Source organism: Plectrocnemia conspersa, unplaced genomic scaffold, assembly GCF_051122295.1.
Source record: "Plectrocnemia conspersa isolate PC_06_02 unplaced genomic scaffold, ASM5112229v1 ptg000002l, whole genome shotgun sequence".
In the NCBI taxonomy this organism is placed as follows: Eukaryota; Metazoa; Arthropoda; class Insecta; order Trichoptera; family Polycentropodidae; genus Plectrocnemia; species Plectrocnemia conspersa.
In genome coordinates this window covers 14,553,312-14,573,712 of record NW_028277166.1, presented here as the reverse complement: position 1 = coordinate 14,573,712, position 20,401 = coordinate 14,553,312, and the positions used below count along the sequence as shown (strand labels likewise).

Below are 20,401 nucleotides of genomic sequence, written 5' to 3'. Positions count from 1 at the left end.
CTCGAATGGACAACGCGTCGAATCACTAATGCAGTGACCGCCAACTATAATATAATATAGTAAATTACTTGGCAAAAGCGAAAATCGATTGACAAGAAAACGCACGCACTCGACCTCGATATATATATGAATGTATGTATAACGTATTCTACGCTGAGATACGTTAAACCGACCGTAAGGTTAACCCTTTATGTATACACTCGGTTCAACATTCGAATGCCCTCTACCGTTTTATTGAAACTTTGCCCTTATTACGACATGGCCTACCTATATTGTTAACAGATAATAAGGACCATAAGTGTGTCCGACAACTCTCGGCTTAAGCGTAGTGTCATTGTGTGTTATTATTATTAAGGCGTATAATGTCACGGTTTCTCCACCTTTTCGGTGTCAAGTGCCTCTTTGAACTGTAGCAAAGGGTCGGCAAACTTTTACTTCAAAAGACCGGATATCAAATCTTTTAAGCTTTGCGAGTCAACAGGTAAAAAATAAATTACGTTTTTGTAGGTATGTGCTAAATAATTTATATAATTTAATGGGATTTTGAGAAGCTTATTTAACATGAAAAAAAACAATTTGTTAGTATAATTGAATAAATTTCGATTATTCTGCGAAATATGTTTAATGTATATGTACTATCTACATAAGTTTGAGCGTAATTGGAGTGGAATCATAAAGATGGCTAAATTTAAATTTGGATATTGAAACAATACGAAAAAAATATATATTATTTATATAAGTGGCTTGTACTTTGATTTTTATATTTTTAGATATTTTTTACTTTGAAATTATACGCAAAAATATTTTTAACTTTATTTATATTAACCCTTATATTAATATTTAAAATATATTAGTAATTCCAAGCTAGTCGTTCTTTGGCCGTTGTGCTCTTCAAAAAATAGCAATTACGGCGATCAGCAGCAAATCAAATTATCTATTAGCTAATCGCTAAACTAGTCCTATTCAACAGTGCATAGACATGTAAAAAATATTGGGAAGGCTTGGAGACAATGTTTAAGGATTCCAAACACGATTCCACTCATATCCCAAGAGCTTTTCAATCTTGAAGTTGGTCGCCTTTTCTTGATTAAATAATGACAGGAAATAAGAAATGGGTATTGTACAAAAGTAGAAAACAGTGGTTATCCAATTATCAAGTAGAACACAGGCTCACTGTAAAACAGTTTTTGTGTCTGGTGGTATTGCAGGAATTGTGCATCACTAAACTCTTAAACCTGACTTTAAGATAACAGCAAACTTATGTTGTGATCAACTGCCTGCACTTGTCAACAGAAATCTAATATTACTACAAGACCAAAATGCACGTCTCTATGTGGCGAATTTGACTCTCGATAAAATCAAGGAACTTGTTTGGATAAAATCTCATCCACCTCATTTTATAGAACTTGCTCCTTCTAACTATAATTTATTTTGATCGCTGCAACACTGTCCAGATGGAAAAATCTATTTTTAATATTAGTTTGCTGATTGTTTCAATGTAATATTTTTTTATATTCTTGGTCTTTATATATGTATAAAGTAGTAGTAGTATTTTAATACTTATATTTTTCGATAAGAGTATATTTTTATATAGAGCAAGTTTGGATGCTTGGATTTTATTTCAACCTTTGTTTTATGCTATATGCCTGTTGATAAATAATGCAAAAGCCTAATTTTTACGAACATCGTAAATTTGTCCAACCGTCGCGTCGGTTGTAAATTTTTATTAGAAAAAATCATTTGGTTAGTATAAAAATACGACATAAATTCAATATTTTATTGTTTATTTAACATCTACATAATTTACTTTTCAAATACTTAATATGATTTATTATATTGTATTATAAGCTAATGTGCATTATTATAATATGATTTATTTTTGTCTCATATGCAAATATAACCTCTCGTCATCCAAATATGTAATTGTATTTCAAGATATATTATTTAATAACGAATGGAGTCATATCTTCCAGAAAATACGATTTAAATATAATCTGCGAAGGATATTTTGTATGATATGTAAGAATTTATATTCATTATATTATGTGAATATTCTGCTACAATAGAATTAAAAATTCTTTGATAGAATATAACTTTTATTTTTCATTTACGACATTCATTTGTGATAGCAGAAATTTTATAATACAACGGTCTGATTTATTATCAACCGTTAAAAATATTTTTCACGAATGCGTAACAAAAAATCCGCCGACAGATTTTCGCACAGAGGAAACTTTCTGCCTCCACTATCTCATTTTGACCTTTTGTATATAAATCAGAAATATTATACTATGAATGGTCCTCGTTCTGAAACACTTTGTCTTTTCTTTATCCGAAATATCGATTTTTGTCCAATATGTATATCGTTTTCTCGCAATTGTATACGCAAGTATAACATAAACACACGTCAAAATATCCACACAGTAACCACAAAACAATATCGTGTTCACATGTTGACGTATTTGCTCTTAACGCGAATATTATAAAAAATATTCACATACACATGCTTAGTATTCATATGATGGAATGGAGTGTATATATTAATTTGTATATTTCTGAACAATCGATAAGAAAGGGGTCCTGTTTTTATATACTGTTATATTGTGATATAAATATGTATTATCTATTAGCGTCAAGTATTTATCTGTCACTAGATTTAAAAATAGATGTTCATATCAAAATGTACTTGACACACATTTTGGTAAAAATACATGTCATGTATAATATTATAGTTTAATATCGAAAAATATTTTGATAATATATTGCATAAAAGGTTTCTTTTGTTAAAATATATCATCAATATTTTATATAATGCAGTTAACGTATAGTATAATATTAATTATTTTTAAACCCTTGATAAAATTATTATGTTTGACCATTTTACTCCCTTAACATACAGATTACTTGGCAGATTAACGCATTATTAAATTAAAACATTTACCTAACCAACAACATTAATTATGTAAAAATTAAGGTGAAATACATAGTGTGAATGTATATTTTAATATCATATTTTAAATTAATAAAGTTGTATATGGGCTAATCTTTATATATTATATTTAGCTCAAAGAAATGGGCTGGGTCAAAGTTATCTTAAAAATGTTTCTTAAAATAAAGTATAAATTTGAAGATATTTTTAATTCTGAACAACTTTGGAAATGTCGGTGGTTTAGTGCGGATACATTTTATACAAAATTCTTCGTCAAGTTATTTAATACGTGAGGTCTAGGACATTACCTACGAAATCTTCTTCATAGTTTTGAAAACATAGAGAGGCAATATTCGATTTTTTAATACATTAAATATAAAATAAGACTTAATAAAACAAGCTTCTTACTGCTTTGTTTGGATTATGTGCTTAGATTCTGAGAAAACGACATTAGCATATCTTATTAATTTATCTGCTTTATTGAAGTAGTTTTTACGTTTCATGTATCATAGAAATCGCTATTCTTAATTTTATTTTTAAATAAAATTTTTATTTTATAAACAATATCCGTACGGCGTCTACTTTTATAGGTTCAAGTTGTCATAAAATTCACATATATACACGAGTTGATTCCAATGCAGCATACGACGCAATACGACAAACAGCCGTGTCTTGTGGCGTCTCTCGGATGGGTTGCCAGGGTAACGGAACATTGCATCGTATCAGCGGCGGGTCCTTAAAGTTTTCCCTTGCAACCGAGCAATAAATCCGTTTACGTTGTTTCGAGATTACGCTTGTCCATGTTTCGCTCTGGGGTCCGGAACGACCCCGTAATAGTCGGCGACGTGTACGTGATCCGACGACGGGTCGTATACCTCGCCTAACGAAAAAATAAACTCTTAACTATGACTAATCTAGCGCCAAAGTCGTAAACAATGCTTTTATTATAAACGTCCTGCGGGGAACGATTTATTTTTAATACGATACTCCTTGGTGACACTTTAATGCTTCCTGGAAAAATGGATATAGTGCCTTAGTGCCCATATACTATTTTATAACACTTCTCTTTTACAAGAGTGCAAATATAATGGATTACATGAATATATTTTGGTTCGGCAAATATCTCTCTTACATATGCGTAGTATACCATTTATGTACATACATATATAGTCAACAAAAGGTGGTTTTTAAAAGTTGACCATGATACTATAATGCTCGCCTTTTAAAGTTGCAGCAATGCAGTTCCCGTCTTCGAAGAATAATAGTCCAATAATCCTCTGGGACGTAACTGCACACTAGAATGTAACCTAATTAGAAGTAATTATCTCTAATGAACTACTCGTAACAAACCCATTTAAGTGTAAATTATGCAAGCATAATCACTCATTAAGCTTGAACGATTGATTCCAGTGTAGAGCAGAGATTAGCTATGTATAAAATTCATATTTTGCTCCTTTTAAGAATACACACAATTTAATAAATTCATTAATTATTAGATTTATTAATATTAATTTATATGCTAGCTTTTTAAAACAACTTAAGGTTTCAGGAATGTTATTTAGGTTTATATTATTTTCTCTTCTTTATTAACATTGACTACATCGAGTAATGTATAGTTATTAATTAGTTTAGGATGTAAAGCAGTTTTTATGTTTCTATAAATTGCATTTTTGTGTAAATCTATAAAAAAAAAAAACGATGAAATTCAATAATCGCCAAAAACTATATTGCCAGTACAAATTTTTTTTTTCATATTTTTAAATAATAATGCAAAAAAATACTCACGGCATACTCGGAGGACGGTCGTATACAAAAAAAACATATTTAAATCTATTGTTATTATTTACCGTCAGTGATTTATTGTGTCTTGCTCGCTCGTTATCCATCGGTTGTTGGTTAACATCGCTAGCACGGGATGTAAACAGATTTTTTAATAGCTAATTCAATGCCATTTTGATACCAAATACACAAAATAAATAATTTGCTTATATAGTTAATATTTATTTTATTATTCTTTATGAAATAACATAGGAGCAAATTATGCATGTACAAATAGGTGATCCATAAATGGAAGATTATAAAATTTTCATTCAAAATTTTATGATGCTTTTCCGCGAGTGTTGACAATGGTCGGCAATAATCCTTTGACTCATAATAGAAACACATTTTTTTGTCAACAATATATTGGGACGGGTGAGCCGTTTCACGTGTTTTTACGATAAGCAAATGCATATATTAAAATTGTTTTACGCTTACGGCTATTTTACAATTCTACTGATTTTTAATGTTAAGCAAAACCATATTTTAAATCTCTCACAGTAATACCATGGTGTTTATCATTGCCCCCATACAAATATGGCATTGCGCCATAGTGTGCACCATAATGTGTTCAGCTAAGCTTGTTTATCATAAAATGTGCCCAACGTGGCGTCTTCTAGTCGAATGCATACTATATATATCAGGACAAAAAAATTATATAGATTTAATTAATTATTATTTTTTTATAAAATGTGTAATAAAAACTTAATTTTGCTAATGGCGTACAGCAAATTTAACAAAATTTTGCTCGGCAATTAACATGTTAAAGTATTTTATTGTTGCCAACAAAGTTGCATGGAAATAAACTATAAAATTAAATAACCATTGCGCTTAATATTACAGTTTTTACTGTTAGCATTGTAATTTGTTACTCGATATAATTGCCGACTTAAGTTTCCCGTAATTACATTAAAGTTGAGGTACAATTAAAATTTATATATACAAATATCAATAGCATTTCATATAAATTATTAGAAAATTCGCAATTTTTCGTCTAATATAAAATTAGAATGAACAAGCTTTATTTGTATTGACTTATTGCAAAGACCCCATTCAAGTTAAATGAATGTCTTACGCAGTTGTACGCAGCCCTTGAAGTGAGACTCTTCATTGATGTATAATACATAAAGGATGATCTATTAATTAGTTTAACTTTTAATTTTGCGTATTTTTGCTCCAGCTCCAGCTCTTAATTTAAGATATGTTTAAATTTTTAAAATAAAATAATGGTTAGGTATATGCAAGTACAAGAAAAACTGTTTGTATTTTTTTAAAACGAAATAGGTGATGTTGTTAAAGTAAACTACTTTTTTAGTTAATGTGCTACTTAAATAATATATATTTATAACTTAAAAATTACATAAATGCTGTAATAACAACTAATGGCAGCCGGTCAAAAGAGCGTGCGTCAAATGAGCGCCGTCATATAAGCGCTGCATTATAAGCGCTGCGTCCTAAGAGCGTTGACCAAAGTAGCGCTGTAACAAAATAGCGTGCGTCAAATGCGCAGAGAGTCATATGAGCGCTTTAAAAAAGAGCGCACGTCATAAGAGCGCAAAAATACTTGGAGAATATCAAGTAATGAATATTTTAGAAATTAGGTATATAAAATATAAGTAAATTGACAGAAATTTACAAAGAATTAAAATTCACAAGATATAGGCGGTAAAATTAGTATTTTATGTGCCAGAGCGTAATGACGATTAAAATGATTAGTCAATGAAAACATTATTATTTATTAATTATTACGTACATTCGAAAGTATGGCTTCCCATCCCCATACGTACGATATACATATATTTTGTACTAAAATGAAACGCTGATTTTAAATCTATCATTAAATTTGTTCGGTAGTGTTTCATTAAATTGACAAATATATATCTACTCTACCTGCAATGAATGCATAAAGTTTAGGGCAGGTATAGACCTTTTTTTTGCTATTTGACGATAAACAGTTGGTTGGTTCTTGGGTATATATTTTATACAACTACACTCTTTCTCGAATAACGACTGAGTACGAATATTATATAATATATTTCAGTTAATTAAACGATTATTGTTTTATATGTTAAACTGTAAGAACATTAATCTATCATTAATCATACACGTATGACATATGTTTGTATATCGAAAATTTAGGTTAATTTATTATTTTAATGAATTATTGTGTTTAGTATACATACATACTATAGAGACAATTCAATCGGTCAAAATGGGCGATGGTCTTTTGGGCGATACAATAAAAATGCATTACAAATAAATGTGATGCAAATCATGATCTTATAATTAATTAAATAATTAACATATTTAATACATATTAAAATATATATATATATATACATATACATACATACTAAAATATAAGTAATATTTTTTAGAAAAGAATTGAAAGATGAAAACATTATTCGGTCTAAACAAAATATAATATACATACATAAGATATATGTAAATATTTACTTATCATTTGTGCATATTTAATCATAAAATATCACTTAAACAGTTTGATTTTTTTATTCAAGAATTTAAGAGAGTTACCCGATATCATAAAACACTTAGGCTTAAGTCGGTAATTTTATTATAAATACTTACCTGATAAATGTTTATAGTGGGCCCTTACGCGAATTTTTTTATGTTTTGAGCCTTGCAAACTACTGTGAGAACAAGCTTTTGGAATTTCCAAAAATGGGATATTTTACAGTTATCTATTTTAAGTTAGATAGGATAGTTATATATAAATATAATAATACAGAACTAGCGCTGATAAGTGTTTATCGTAGAGTTTGCCCTTTAAGCGATTTTTTTTATTTTGCGACTTATAAATTACTGTGAGAACAATCTTTTGGAATTTCCAAGAATCGCATATTTTACCGTTATCTATTTTAAACTGGATAAGGTAGTTATATATAAATATAATAACCAAGAAATAGCGCTGATAAATGTTTATCGTGATTTTTGATAATTATATAATATGATTAAAATGAATTTAGCAAAATTAATGTTTTACCCCTTTGAAATCACATTTATTTTCAGATTATTTTTTTTATCTTACACTTAACTCTTAAAATTTATATTGTGCTTGTTTTCGACTTTCACGATAAAATGTAGTTGTCTAAAATAAATGAAAAAAAAAGGTCGGACGACCTTTGTATACCTGCTAAGTCGAGTTGATAATTATTTGTCAATTTAATGAAACATTACAGAACAAATGTAATGATAAATTCAAAATCAGCGTTTCATTTTAGTAAAAAAATATATGTATATCGTACGTATGGGGATGGGGAGCCATTCTCGAGTATGTACGTAATAATTAATAAATAATAATGTTTTTATTGACTAATTATTTTAATCGTCATTACGCTCTGGCACACAAAATACTAATTTTACCACCTATATTTCGTGAATTTTTTTTTTTTGAAATTTCTCACAATTTATATATATTTTGTATACCTAATTCCTAAAATATTCATTACTTGATTTTCTCCAAGTATTTTTGCGCTCTTATGACGTGCTCTCTTTTGTCAAACGCTCATATGGCTGTCTGCGCATTTGACGCACGCTATTTTGTTACAGCGCTACTTTGGTAAACGCTCTTATGACGCAGCGCTTATAAGGCAGCGCTCTTTTGACGCACGCCCATTTGTCCGCGCTCATTAGTGACGTTGCCACAACTAATAGATAATATTGGTTTCAAAAGTTCGCCAAAAGAGTTGATTATATGTAAACATTTTTAAAAAATTAAATCAACATACTAATATTGGATCATCCTTTATATACATCAAATGTTTCAAGTAACAAAGGTACACACCTGAAAGCTCGTTTAAAATTCAATGCGTTCAAAATTCTCTTAAGCGTTTTCATCACAAATAAATGAGATATTTTGCTCAAATGGCAAACTAGTTGACTGGCGCCGAGATTAGTTTCTTGCGACACACGTTTGAGAAACATTTTGCAAATATATTATTCGCACGGTTGGGAATAATTAGAGAAAAGCTCCCTTACATCAAATTGTAAATTTGCCAAGATTAGTCAATAAGCACGCTCGCTGCGTATCATAAAATAATGCAAGGATTATATTCATACAGGACTTAAACATTCAACATCGTATTATATTTATGTATATAAAATATGACTTTAGTGAAAAATAAAAGATTTAAGTAAATAATGAATAAAGTTTACCTGCCAAAAAACGGTTTAATGTCTATTATCAATAAAGTAAGGTGAATGTTTAAGCTATATTACTTTTACGATGGTTAGGTTTAACTAAAAATATAAATAATAATATTATCTTTTCACGAATTCTTCAAAGGTGAAAAAGTTGCTTAATAAGATATTAAACTTTCACCTTTGAATACGTTTATTTTTAAACTTCCGCAAAAGTTTAATCTCCTGAGTTCAATTTGTAGCCAATCGTTATGAATTACTGTAATTAATGAACTTTATTATTCCAATTAGTAATATGGTATGCCTACGCATGATTTACTATTCACATTAAATAGCTTTAACAAAGAATTTTTGCTCAATCAACTTTCCGTATTTTTTTTAATATAAAAAAATTAAATGTAAGTAATAATAAAAAACGAAACAATAAATTAGATTTATTTAAGTGCATTACCCTAAATAATATATAAATATAATAATACATTTTTCTTTAGGTAATGCAGTTTCAAGATAGAAAGAACCGTGGTCATGTCCGGCTACTAAATTACGTCTAAAGTAACATATTGGCGAAAACAAACCCCGTACGCGTACTTTATCTTTAATAACCGATCTAGGAGTAAGTGACAGTGTGCCGGTTCAATTATTTATAATCTGTTACCATAAAGGATATATTTTTGTTTGGGCTACCCTAAAAATACCTTCTAGGAACAATTTGGGAAAAACCTAAAATTGCGTTAATAATATTTGTATTTAGGTATAAAAAAAATTGTCTTTCTTTCATTAGGAATTTAATTAGCTTACTTTAAAACAACCTAATCCAAGTCAATCGACGTAAAATAAATATGTATCACAGATTCTATTCGTTTTAAAAAAAATACATCTTTTATATTTGTGTCAAGTTTTTCAGTGCTTCAAAAGTTTTAATTAAGCAAACTTTTTTCGACTTTTACTACTTTCTCAAATTTAAAGTTTCATTCATTATATAAATTTATATTAAAATATTTAATAATTATTTATCGCTAGACTGGATTTTATTATATTTTTGTTTGTTTCAGGATTTAACGTGCTTCGTGGAAGGCAGTGATTGGATTTTAAATGATTGAAAACAACGTTATTATCAAAGTAGACTTTTAAAATTAAAAAAATATGACTTAAAGAAGAGACTGACATGGCTGGAGACGAGTACATAAAAAAGAAATGAACTTTGAGGGAACGAAGATGATTTCTGAAAATTCTCACGACGCCATCATGTATCCTGAAAATCAGTCTACTCCCAGGACTTCCTTCTCAATCACCCTGTCGGTTGGAACAGACAACTTTACATCGTTCTCCAATTCATCGTGGCTGAATGATACCACAGAAGTGAGCAATGGAACGACGAATACCATTAATAATTTCTACTTTTACGAGGTAAGTTCATTTTATTATTCACTCGGCATATTTTGACAAACGACACTATGAAAAGATCTAAAATAAGTGACTCGTAATCAAAATGCGCAGGAGACCCCTAGTGCCTTATGGGACATTCGAAATATGATAAACAACGCGTCTTGTACGTAAAAATATCATTTTTCACGCATTTTTTTATTTTTACAAGTACGTGTTATTTCAATATTTATTCTATACAAATATTAGGTATATGTATCATATCGAAAATAATTTCTAACAAATATTATATATTGTTTGTTTACATAATGTTTTGTTTGTTAACGAATGTAAACATAACTGGTGGCTGTGTAGATTCCATTGAATTATCTCAGGATTTGCTTTAGGCAATGGAAAATTTGATAAATCTGAGTGAGATATAATTGAGTCGGTATAAGGGTTTGAAACATATTTACAATTTAACCTCTGAAGTCATCAATTATCTAATAAAATATATTTATTATTAAAATAATAATTAGATTTTTTGCTCAAAAATTTAAACATGAAACAGGTAAACAGATCGTAATGAAAATATCAAACTATTTAATACCACTAAATATTTGAAAAATTAGAAAAAATATTTTACATGAAATTAGTATAGAATAAAAAAATATTTAATATATTGTACAATATATAATAAAATTTAAGCTATATAATTTTTCTTTAAAATAAAAAATAACTATTAGAAAAAATTGTTGTATTAAAAAAAATCAGATATTAAGTTGAAAAATAATATGCACGTACGAGTTATTTAATTGGAAAGTATTTATTTATTATTAATATTCTCTATTGTTTTTAGTAGTCTATATGAAATTATATTTATGCTAGCGTTTTTTCTATCCACAAAACATTTGTATCTTCAGCTTATTAAGCCATGTTTTCTTTATCAAAAAAATGAAAAGTTATAATTTTTAAATAAGTTGACCTTTCAAAATTCTCTTTATTTGCAGGAAAGGGAAAAGTTACAAGAGGCAATTTTTAATAAATATAGTGACTGTAAAATTATGACTTTGTTCATTTCAAGGCAAAAATGGACGATATAGACAAATATTGACAATAGTCTTTAAGACTCGTGACAATTAGAGATTTCAAGGAATTGTATTGCATTGACAAGCGCAGCAGTGAAATATGCGTTGCAGCGTAGCCAAATCTCCACCTGTTTCAACTCTAATATGTAAATATTGTTGTATAAAAGGTGACGGAAATTAAAAAATCTAATAGCACTTCAAAATGCAAAATTAATTTCCTTAGTCTTGACCAAGCGTATGTAAGAATATTATAAATTCACTTCCATTCGAAATTCACTTTTGACAGCACTTATTTTCGAAATTTATTTCCAAAAAATTACTTCATTAAGTACTTCCCACTATAACTGAACTCTCAGCAAGCAGCTGCTTCCCTCTGCACGTCAACGGTAATCAATGTCTGACATCTATAATTAAATTTGATCTTCAATGACGACTGAATTTTTTACAGACGCAGAAAATTATCTTACATTTAATACTGTTATAAACTGTACGAGACTAAATTATAACTTCAAAATAATAATATTTATTTTCTTACATAAAATAAAAACACAATGACACCTAGATCAGATTATATCCCATATATTTGTTAAAACATTTTTTTTTTTAAATGTAAAGAAAAAAATAATTATTTCGCTTAACACTAACTACAAAGATATTTAATCGAATTTCGCTATTTATTATAAAATATTAATTATATCGGGTGTTTCGTTACATAGGTCCGTTACAAATTCAATGAATTGTGTGTTTATTTTAAACGATTATTATAAAACAGTAATTTAAATAAGGGAAAAAATGTTTAACTAGTAGCTTGTTGATTTTAGAGCAAGATATTAATATTAGATTCGACTTTCAATTTTCTTTTGCATTTTCACATTATTTTGTTTCAATTATAAGTCCTTATTAATGTGTTCTATAATTTCTTAACCCTTGTTTTATCTAGTATGACGATAATTTAAAATTATTAAGCTAAGTGCAAAAGTCACAATTGAAAAAAAATGTTTTAAAGCTCATGATTTGCTATGATTTGTTTTAAATATTTTTTATAGTTTTTCGTATTTAAAATTAAAGTAATTATACTCACAATATATTTTAAAAATTAATATAGAATTGAAGAAGCAGATTTTTTTATTAATACTTAAAGTTTTCCTCATCACGTTGTATCTTCCTCAGAATAATTCAACTTATAACGACGTTTTCTTGAATAGATTAGTATCATGCAAAACAGTAAGATTAATGTAAAATTTTATATTACACAATAAATAAATATCTTATAGGCGCACAAATTTATATTATTAAACTCGAGCTCTTTTTAAATTTTAATATTAGCTAAAGATTAATATGCTGAAGCAGCACTCGTGTTATTTCATCAGATTTGACGTTGCAAAAACTTGGTTATGATAAATTTGAGACAATATAATAAATTCGCAATCAAATGGCCCGTGAGAATTTTGTGACATTGATAAGGGTTTTCCTATTTGACATGTTATAAATTATTTCCGCTGAAAAAATAATATCATTCACCACTCAAAACATATTATCAAAAGCTGATCTATATGCTTTGATTTACTATCCATGTATTTAAAAAAAAATAAAGTAATAATCACTTGTGTCAGGCGCAAAAACATATATTGATTATAAATTGTATAGCACATAATAATTTATAATTAATAATATAGATGTCACAAATTCCCAGACTTTCAGTCTAGTGGTTTATACTTATTTGTAGGTATTCATTATGTCCTATTGATTCACTCGGTTGGTACAGATTTGCCCGTTGTAATACATTGGGCGTACGTCTGACAGGTTACAACCGAAGATTAAATAAAATTAAATAAAAAATAAATAACTCTTTTATATGGTCTCTATAATAATTTCAAAAAAGTCTTTTTTAAAATAGTTAAGTTTAGTGTATTAATTAAATTGTCCAATACTAAAGCGTGTTTTTTATATTTACTGAGGTAGAAATTATAATTACAACTTATTTTAATATTTTAACAGTTTTCAATGTGCCTAAAAATATTTAAAAAAATATTTTTAGGCATTTATTATTAACTGGAGGATAATGGCTAGGTTGAACCAAAATCTGACGATTGAAGTGGGAAGGCTACTTAGTTGGTAAAGTGTCGAAGTAAATGTATGGGCTCGTACTGGATCATTTGTGTCAATTTTATGAGTTTCACTGGTTGTAATTAAAGCGCTGAACTTGATTGCAGAATATATTCCGAAGTTCTAAAGTGGCATTTTGACTTACATATTGTCAATAGTATGATAATAGAGCAAAAACTATCATATTTCTTATTTCAAAGGACTGGTATTGAATTTTTTTTTTAATTCGAATAAGTAATGGTCATATTTGACCCTTAGCATCGGTCGGAATTCCTTTATTGTTGATTTTTGTTTGCATCCACTTGCTTAAATTAGTATTAAGAATCTGAGTTGAATGGCGTTTTCTTTAAAATAATACACTCGCATTGCTAGAAAACGGATCGAAAAATATTTTTAACTCTTAAATATACAACATCTTACTATGAAAACCAAATATATCATTTTTGGCAAAAATGTGCCAAACTAAATAAATATATGCATTTGATAATTTTCGATACCATTTTCTTTTATAGAAAATTACTTTAAGAGTTAATAAAATGTTAGTAAAATAATAACACAAGATAAGACTTGAAATTATTTACTTCAAATATTATTTTTTCAGAAACATTTTAAGCAAATATCATGATATTGTTTAAAATATACAAATGCTTTTATAACACATACATAAAAATTAAGGTTTGGAATTTTGCTTAGGAATGTTTGGCTCTTCATTTTCTATCTAAACAATTTTTCCTCTTAGTAATGGTCCTTTCTCGGAAGTCTTTTTGCTTTATCCTTTAACGTTTTATGATTATTTGTTGGGTGGTACCTAAAAGTTATTTTACTCGGTTTGCCCATTTACCTTTCTCATAAATTATATAATATTAATATTAAATTCTGAGAAATAAAATTGAACGCGTTTAAAAACCTTTCAAATTCGCAAAAGGTATTCGTAGTGAATTTAAAGTTGTACTTGGTTTCGCAGTTAATAAAAACGTATTATAATTTAATATTATTTTCAGAAAAAAATGTTTAACATACCTTTTATGTAATAAGATATTTTTCCTTTTAGAATTACATTAAATTAATTTTCCATTTATCCAACTGTGCCAATATTAATTTTTCCCGTAAAAGAACTTTGTATATAACATCGGCGAAATCGGAAATTGCGATCAGAGTTCGTTAGATAATCGGAATGCGACGAGGGTAAGTCGAAAAATAGGATTTTCATGGTCCAGCATAATATTTCCGAAGTAATCCATGTCGTGTGTTCAAGACTAAGAAAGAGTCTACCAGGGATTAGAGCACGGAGGAGAAACCAAAATTAGCTTCAACGTTAATTCTCCAGCATAATTAACTTTGGATGTGGCTCACAAATACCTGAACTCGAAAGTTAATTAAGTGAAAAGAGGGGCGGATAAATTTGATATTAAATATAAATTGAGTTAAATTATTATTTCGACACTATATATTTTGTTATTTACACTTTGTGTTTTGGTCAGATTTTCGTTTTAGTACTTTTTTTAGTGCTAACGTTTCGGATGAGGATAGCACGTGCTTTGAATGCGTAATGAATATTGGTTTAGTTGTAAATTTACGGTAAACTCTGAAGAACCTTTGACATTGCGTTGAGTTCAAGCAAATTTTTACGTAATACATTTTTGACTAGTCAATGAGAAAAGTGTAAATATTTATAAGCAATTCTCAGTTGAAAACACTAAAATTTATGAGTCAAATTTATTCGATAAAGTGGAATAAAGTATCTTCCGAGACTTTATTGATTCATTGTGTATTTTTGTCTTACGACTGAAACATAGCCTTTGTGTGTCGAATCTCTTAATTCTTTGTCCGCCGCTTTCAATTGCCTTTAAAGTAGTTTATCGAGCTCTTTTTATTTATACTATCGATTTTGTATTTATTAGGTAAAAATAAGAAGCTCACTTACATTATGCATTATTAATATATAATGTGGCAAAAATAATACATAACAATGTATGTAATCATATTTAAAAAATCTAAAAAATCGTCAGAATATTTTTTTATATATAATGCCTGACATTTAGAATATTAATACTATTTTTTTTGTTTTGTTGCTTATTATCAATATTATAACCAAAAACAGTATTTTTCGCATAAATAAACTTTAAACCTAGTTTTAAATTCCAGTTTCAATTTTAATTTTCTCAAAACAAATTAATATTGTGCTTTTATCATATTTATAGTACCAGTGTCACTAGTTTTATTTAAGCTATTTAATTTTTTTTAATAAACTATCTGTAAATGTCAATTATTTTTCGATCAAATTATTATTTGAGTCATTCAAATATACTCCACATGAAAAAATCTTACGGCAGTGGCTATAAAAATGTTTTTTTTTTTTGTTAATAAATATGTTAAAAAACATTTTAAGAACTGTTTCTCTAAAATTATTTTTACTGAAGTTTACATTTTTTTAATATCCGCTTATTGAAACAAGTTGAATAACAAATTTATCTGATTCACAAAGGAATCTTTTAAAAGATTAAAAGTATAATTACGATCAAATAATTTTAATTAACCTTCACTAAAGAAATTCAATAGATTTATTTTCGATATGATAAAATAGATTGTATTTCTATCTAAGACTACTTAATAATTTTGTTATTTTTCCAAAAATTTTGTTTACTTTAAGGATAATGCGTTGTAATTTTTAATCTCGCTCAAGAAGCCCTAGAAAACTTCCAGTAATGTAATTATTCAAATTTAGAAAGTTTGCACAGTTCTCATTAATTCGTTCAATATTAAACCTTAATCGTGTTCATAAAGTTAAAGAGTATAATTTGAACAAATTTTTAAAATAGATTAATCGTGGGGTTTTTATTGTTTTTTTAATTTCTTAACGTTATGATTAAAATTTGAGCAAAATATAATCAAAATGTCACATTTTTCGAAAGCTTCTCGTAAAGAAACACATTAACGTAATCCCGAGATAAAAAGTAATTATTAATAATATTTCAGAATTATTTTAAATAAAACAACATAGTTCATATATTTCCAAATGCATTGCAAATAAATAATAAAAAATTATAGTAATAATTATGGACAAGAATAATATATTTATTTTGATTTAATATGTTTTATTGAATAACAAAATTGTATTATATTTAATTTTACTGAAATTTAACTTTAAAATAAATATGATATATTAATTGTAAAAGAACATTAAAAATATATTCAAGTCAGGTTCAGAAATAAAAGCAACAGAAAAAACAAACACATGTTTAAAAAATATATTAACAATACTTTATATACCACGGGGGCGTAAGATTTTCAAATATTACGTTATTAAGTCATAAACTTCGGCGGGTACCTGACTCAAAAACAAGGACTTGGCGTGATGCAAACCAGTAACCCACAAAAACAGCTATAAAACGGAAGGATCACCAAAAAGGAGCAAAACCAAAATCACATTATAAAGAAGCCATGGAAATAAATAACGGGACACGGACAACAAATGATCACTTCCTCTGACACTTCGACTTAAGACATCAAAACTTTACGATCTTTGACTCACTTCAAAGATGACTTAATCCTTTGGACGCAAACTCGGAAAGGATTTATAACTATAACTAACATACAAACTGTAGGTGAACAGTTTCAATTGATAAAATTAATAAACATTACCAAACGTATGTCTTTAAACAAAAATAAGCACACACAGTTTTAGCGATATAAAAAATATTTTTAATAATTAATAATATTTTGTTAATAGTAATCTGTTTTTTTTTTTGTAAAATGTTCATAAAAAAATTAATACATTTAATGTATCTATCTATTTGTCTTTGGAATTTATGTGTTGTTTAGCCATTCTATATGACATGTCTCCCTTGTCATGTCAAATGTTAAATGGACAGATTTAATATCGCTTACATTAGTTCTCCAGGTTTTTCCATTTCCTGCACCTTACTCAATAAACGAAGAGAAAGAAATATGGCTTTTTTATAAACACCCTATACATTCAATCTTTATAAAGTTCTTAAACATGATTTTATCACAAAAATGATGATGGTATAAACTTGATTATATTTATTTTCATTACAACCAATTCCTAATTTTTATTATGCAATATTAAACTTATTATAAATAATATTTTATCAATAATTTGCTTTGCGCCAATAATACAATAAATTCTGTCAAATAAAATTAATCAAATCTTACACGAAAATAAAATTGCTTAACAACTGATTTAAATTTTTGTGGTAAAGATATTTTAGTTTCATCAGTTTACAATTTATATTTTCTAATCAACATTAAACTATTGGCTTATTTTTTGCAATTATAAAGCATATATTTTTCATGAATATAAAGCATTTATTTTTTCAAAGAGTGTAGACTTAGTAAAATTTTACCCTTCTCTATTTATTTGTAGTTATTTTTAACTTACTTTATTTAATAGGGGGTAAATTAAATTTGCAATAAAATATTATGTGTAAAAAAGTGTTTACTCTAATCTTACTGATTGGATGAATTTAGATCTTTCATAGTAGCTCAAACCGACTTTCTTGGCATTATATTCGTTCACCCTTTGTGATATTTTTTATGACGCACTGTTATTTAATTTAATTTATAAAGGTTATGGGAGGTCATTTTTTTATCGAATATGACGTTACCTTTAAGCGAATATACTACTAGCTTCATTACCCAGATTCGTCCAAGATAGCACGCTTAAAAATAATTTTGATAGGAATAATGAAAAAACTTTCAAACCAAATTGCATCAACTTAATTTACTAAAAAAAACAATAAATATGGAACGTTCTCTATATTTTTTTATATATTTTTCGAATATTTAAAAAATACCAATTTTTTGGTAAAAATCGCACGTTTAATTTAGTCATCATCTCGTTTTTTATAAATATACATACATTTTTATAATAAATAATGCTGGTATGATTTAAATTTTGTTATAGTGAGAGGTCAATTCTCAGAAAAAAATTGTTGACGTCTTAAAATTGCAATTTCAAAACAGACGCCTGCATTGATTATCAGAATAATTGGAAACTGTATACACCTATAGTATACTTTTGCAATGTTGACAACGCATCATAGTACCAACATGATATAAGAGCTAAATCTGATCTGCCTATTGCTATACTTCTCACTTTAAATCGTGTGTTTCTAATTATTAATTAAATTTATTTACTTTTGTATTTTTAAATTATTTTATATATCTTTTAATAATAGTCCTAATACATGCGAATTCGTGTTCTTACAGCTTAGTATAAGACGCCCAAGTTTTGCGTCCTTATATTATGGTTATATCACAGGCAGTGCAGTATATTGAATTTCCCATCACTGCCTATAAAATCGTTTTACATGCTCACATGTGTATATGAGGTCTATTAATAGCCGACGAGTAATTATCGACTAGTGATGTGGAACACAAGATTTCGTATAATAGCTCTACATACAAGTTTTATTGCCCGATAGGATCAATTAGATCGGATTGCACTCTATTTCTTATCCTAATTATAAGACTAGCTTCATCAGGAATCTATTCGCATCTTCCTGGGTTTTCCAAGTTCCTAAATTCGCATTTGCGAAGCACTGCTCAAACATTTCCCTAACGACGTTATACCCTTACAACACACAACCGACGATGTCAAACGAGCCGGCAAGTCGAAATTTAATTTGGCAAACTTCAATAATCCGCCGCACAGTGCGACCAAACGTCACGTATTATAACATAACTATTTTATATTTCATACAAAAAATAATTTTATTCATTCATTATATTTTATTATTATTATTTTATTTTAATTTTTAAATTTAAATTAAATTAAGACCATCGTGGCTTAACAGATTACCCTGATGCGTCACAATGGTCAAATAACAATAAAATATATTATTACAACACACAAAAAAATTATTACAATTAAGATTAAAAATAATTTGATATATAGAAGGCGGCGCGTACAGTGAGATACACTCCTTTTCGCTCGCTCGCGTGGTAAGTGACGAGAGTGAGTGAGAGATAAAGGCATGCGTTACATGCGTTCCGCACGCCCATTTCTTCTCACTCGCTCTCGGCATTTAACACGCGAGTGAGCAAAAGGGAATTATTCTTGAGATCGTAAGAATAATCTGATAGCGAATGGAATTAGAAAATGACAAAGTATAGCACTTTATGGTAGACGGAAGATAGACTACTTTTGCGCATTTCCAAAGATCAGGAAATGATAACGTCTTGAGAATCAGATCAAAAATACGCTATAGATAAACAGCGAGACTGACTTCGTAACCCTTCAAAATGAAATCGGGAATCACAACAAGCCTAGAACTTTTCAAAGCAGTATTTAAGAAGTTGGTCGGTGATGAAGTGATTGAGCGGAAAGTGTAAAAGATTCCTCCTAAAATAAATTTTAGACATATTATTTTTTTCCTAATAAAATTTGCACATAAAAATGTAGTTAATACGATAGTTGACACAATATTAAGTATTAACCTATTGTTCTGATTTGGTCCACCGCATGAATCTTGTAATTATTTAAATTTTCCTTCCTCCCGTTTAGACAACGTTAAAGGCATCAATGAGATGCTTCTCTTCGTGTTATAAGCATATAAAAGAAAACTTTGTTTTGAAATTTATTATTATTCTATACAGCTATTTTTCGCATTTTCCACTTTTACATATCAATGTTCTGAACCACAAAAAAAAATGCTTATCAGATACTCAACTGTTCTGTCCCCAAATGTTACATTAGCATTTTGATGGTATCTAAGAGTAATTATACTCAGTTAAAACGATAAGACGCTTACAAACACGAAATCTAAATATAAAATTTTATTTGGAGTTTCATTTTACTAAAATCCCGTTTTAATTTAATATTTTTCTTATCGTGTAAAAGTAGTGGTACGATCGTTACTTGATTTATTTGAAATATGTACCTTCCATAGCAAAATATAAATAAAAGCATGCT

General features: G+C 28.0%; 1 protein-coding gene across 12 annotated transcripts in view; it reads left to right on the top strand.

Annotated features, from left to right (window-relative positions):
- The window catches only part of CCAP-R (Crustacean cardioactive peptide receptor), a 165,557-nt gene that overhangs the window by 60,100 nt on the left and 85,056 nt on the right, over positions 1–20,401 (top strand). For all 12 annotated transcript variants that reach the window (XM_088206125.1, XM_088206120.1, XM_088206124.1 and 9 more), the window contains one exon: positions 9,961–10,315. In XM_088206125.1, coding sequence (XP_088062251.1) covers positions 10,103–10,315 — 213 coding nt within the window. In that variant the 5' untranslated portion in view covers positions 9,961–10,102. The remainder of the gene's footprint in view (positions 1–9,960; positions 10,316–20,401) is intronic.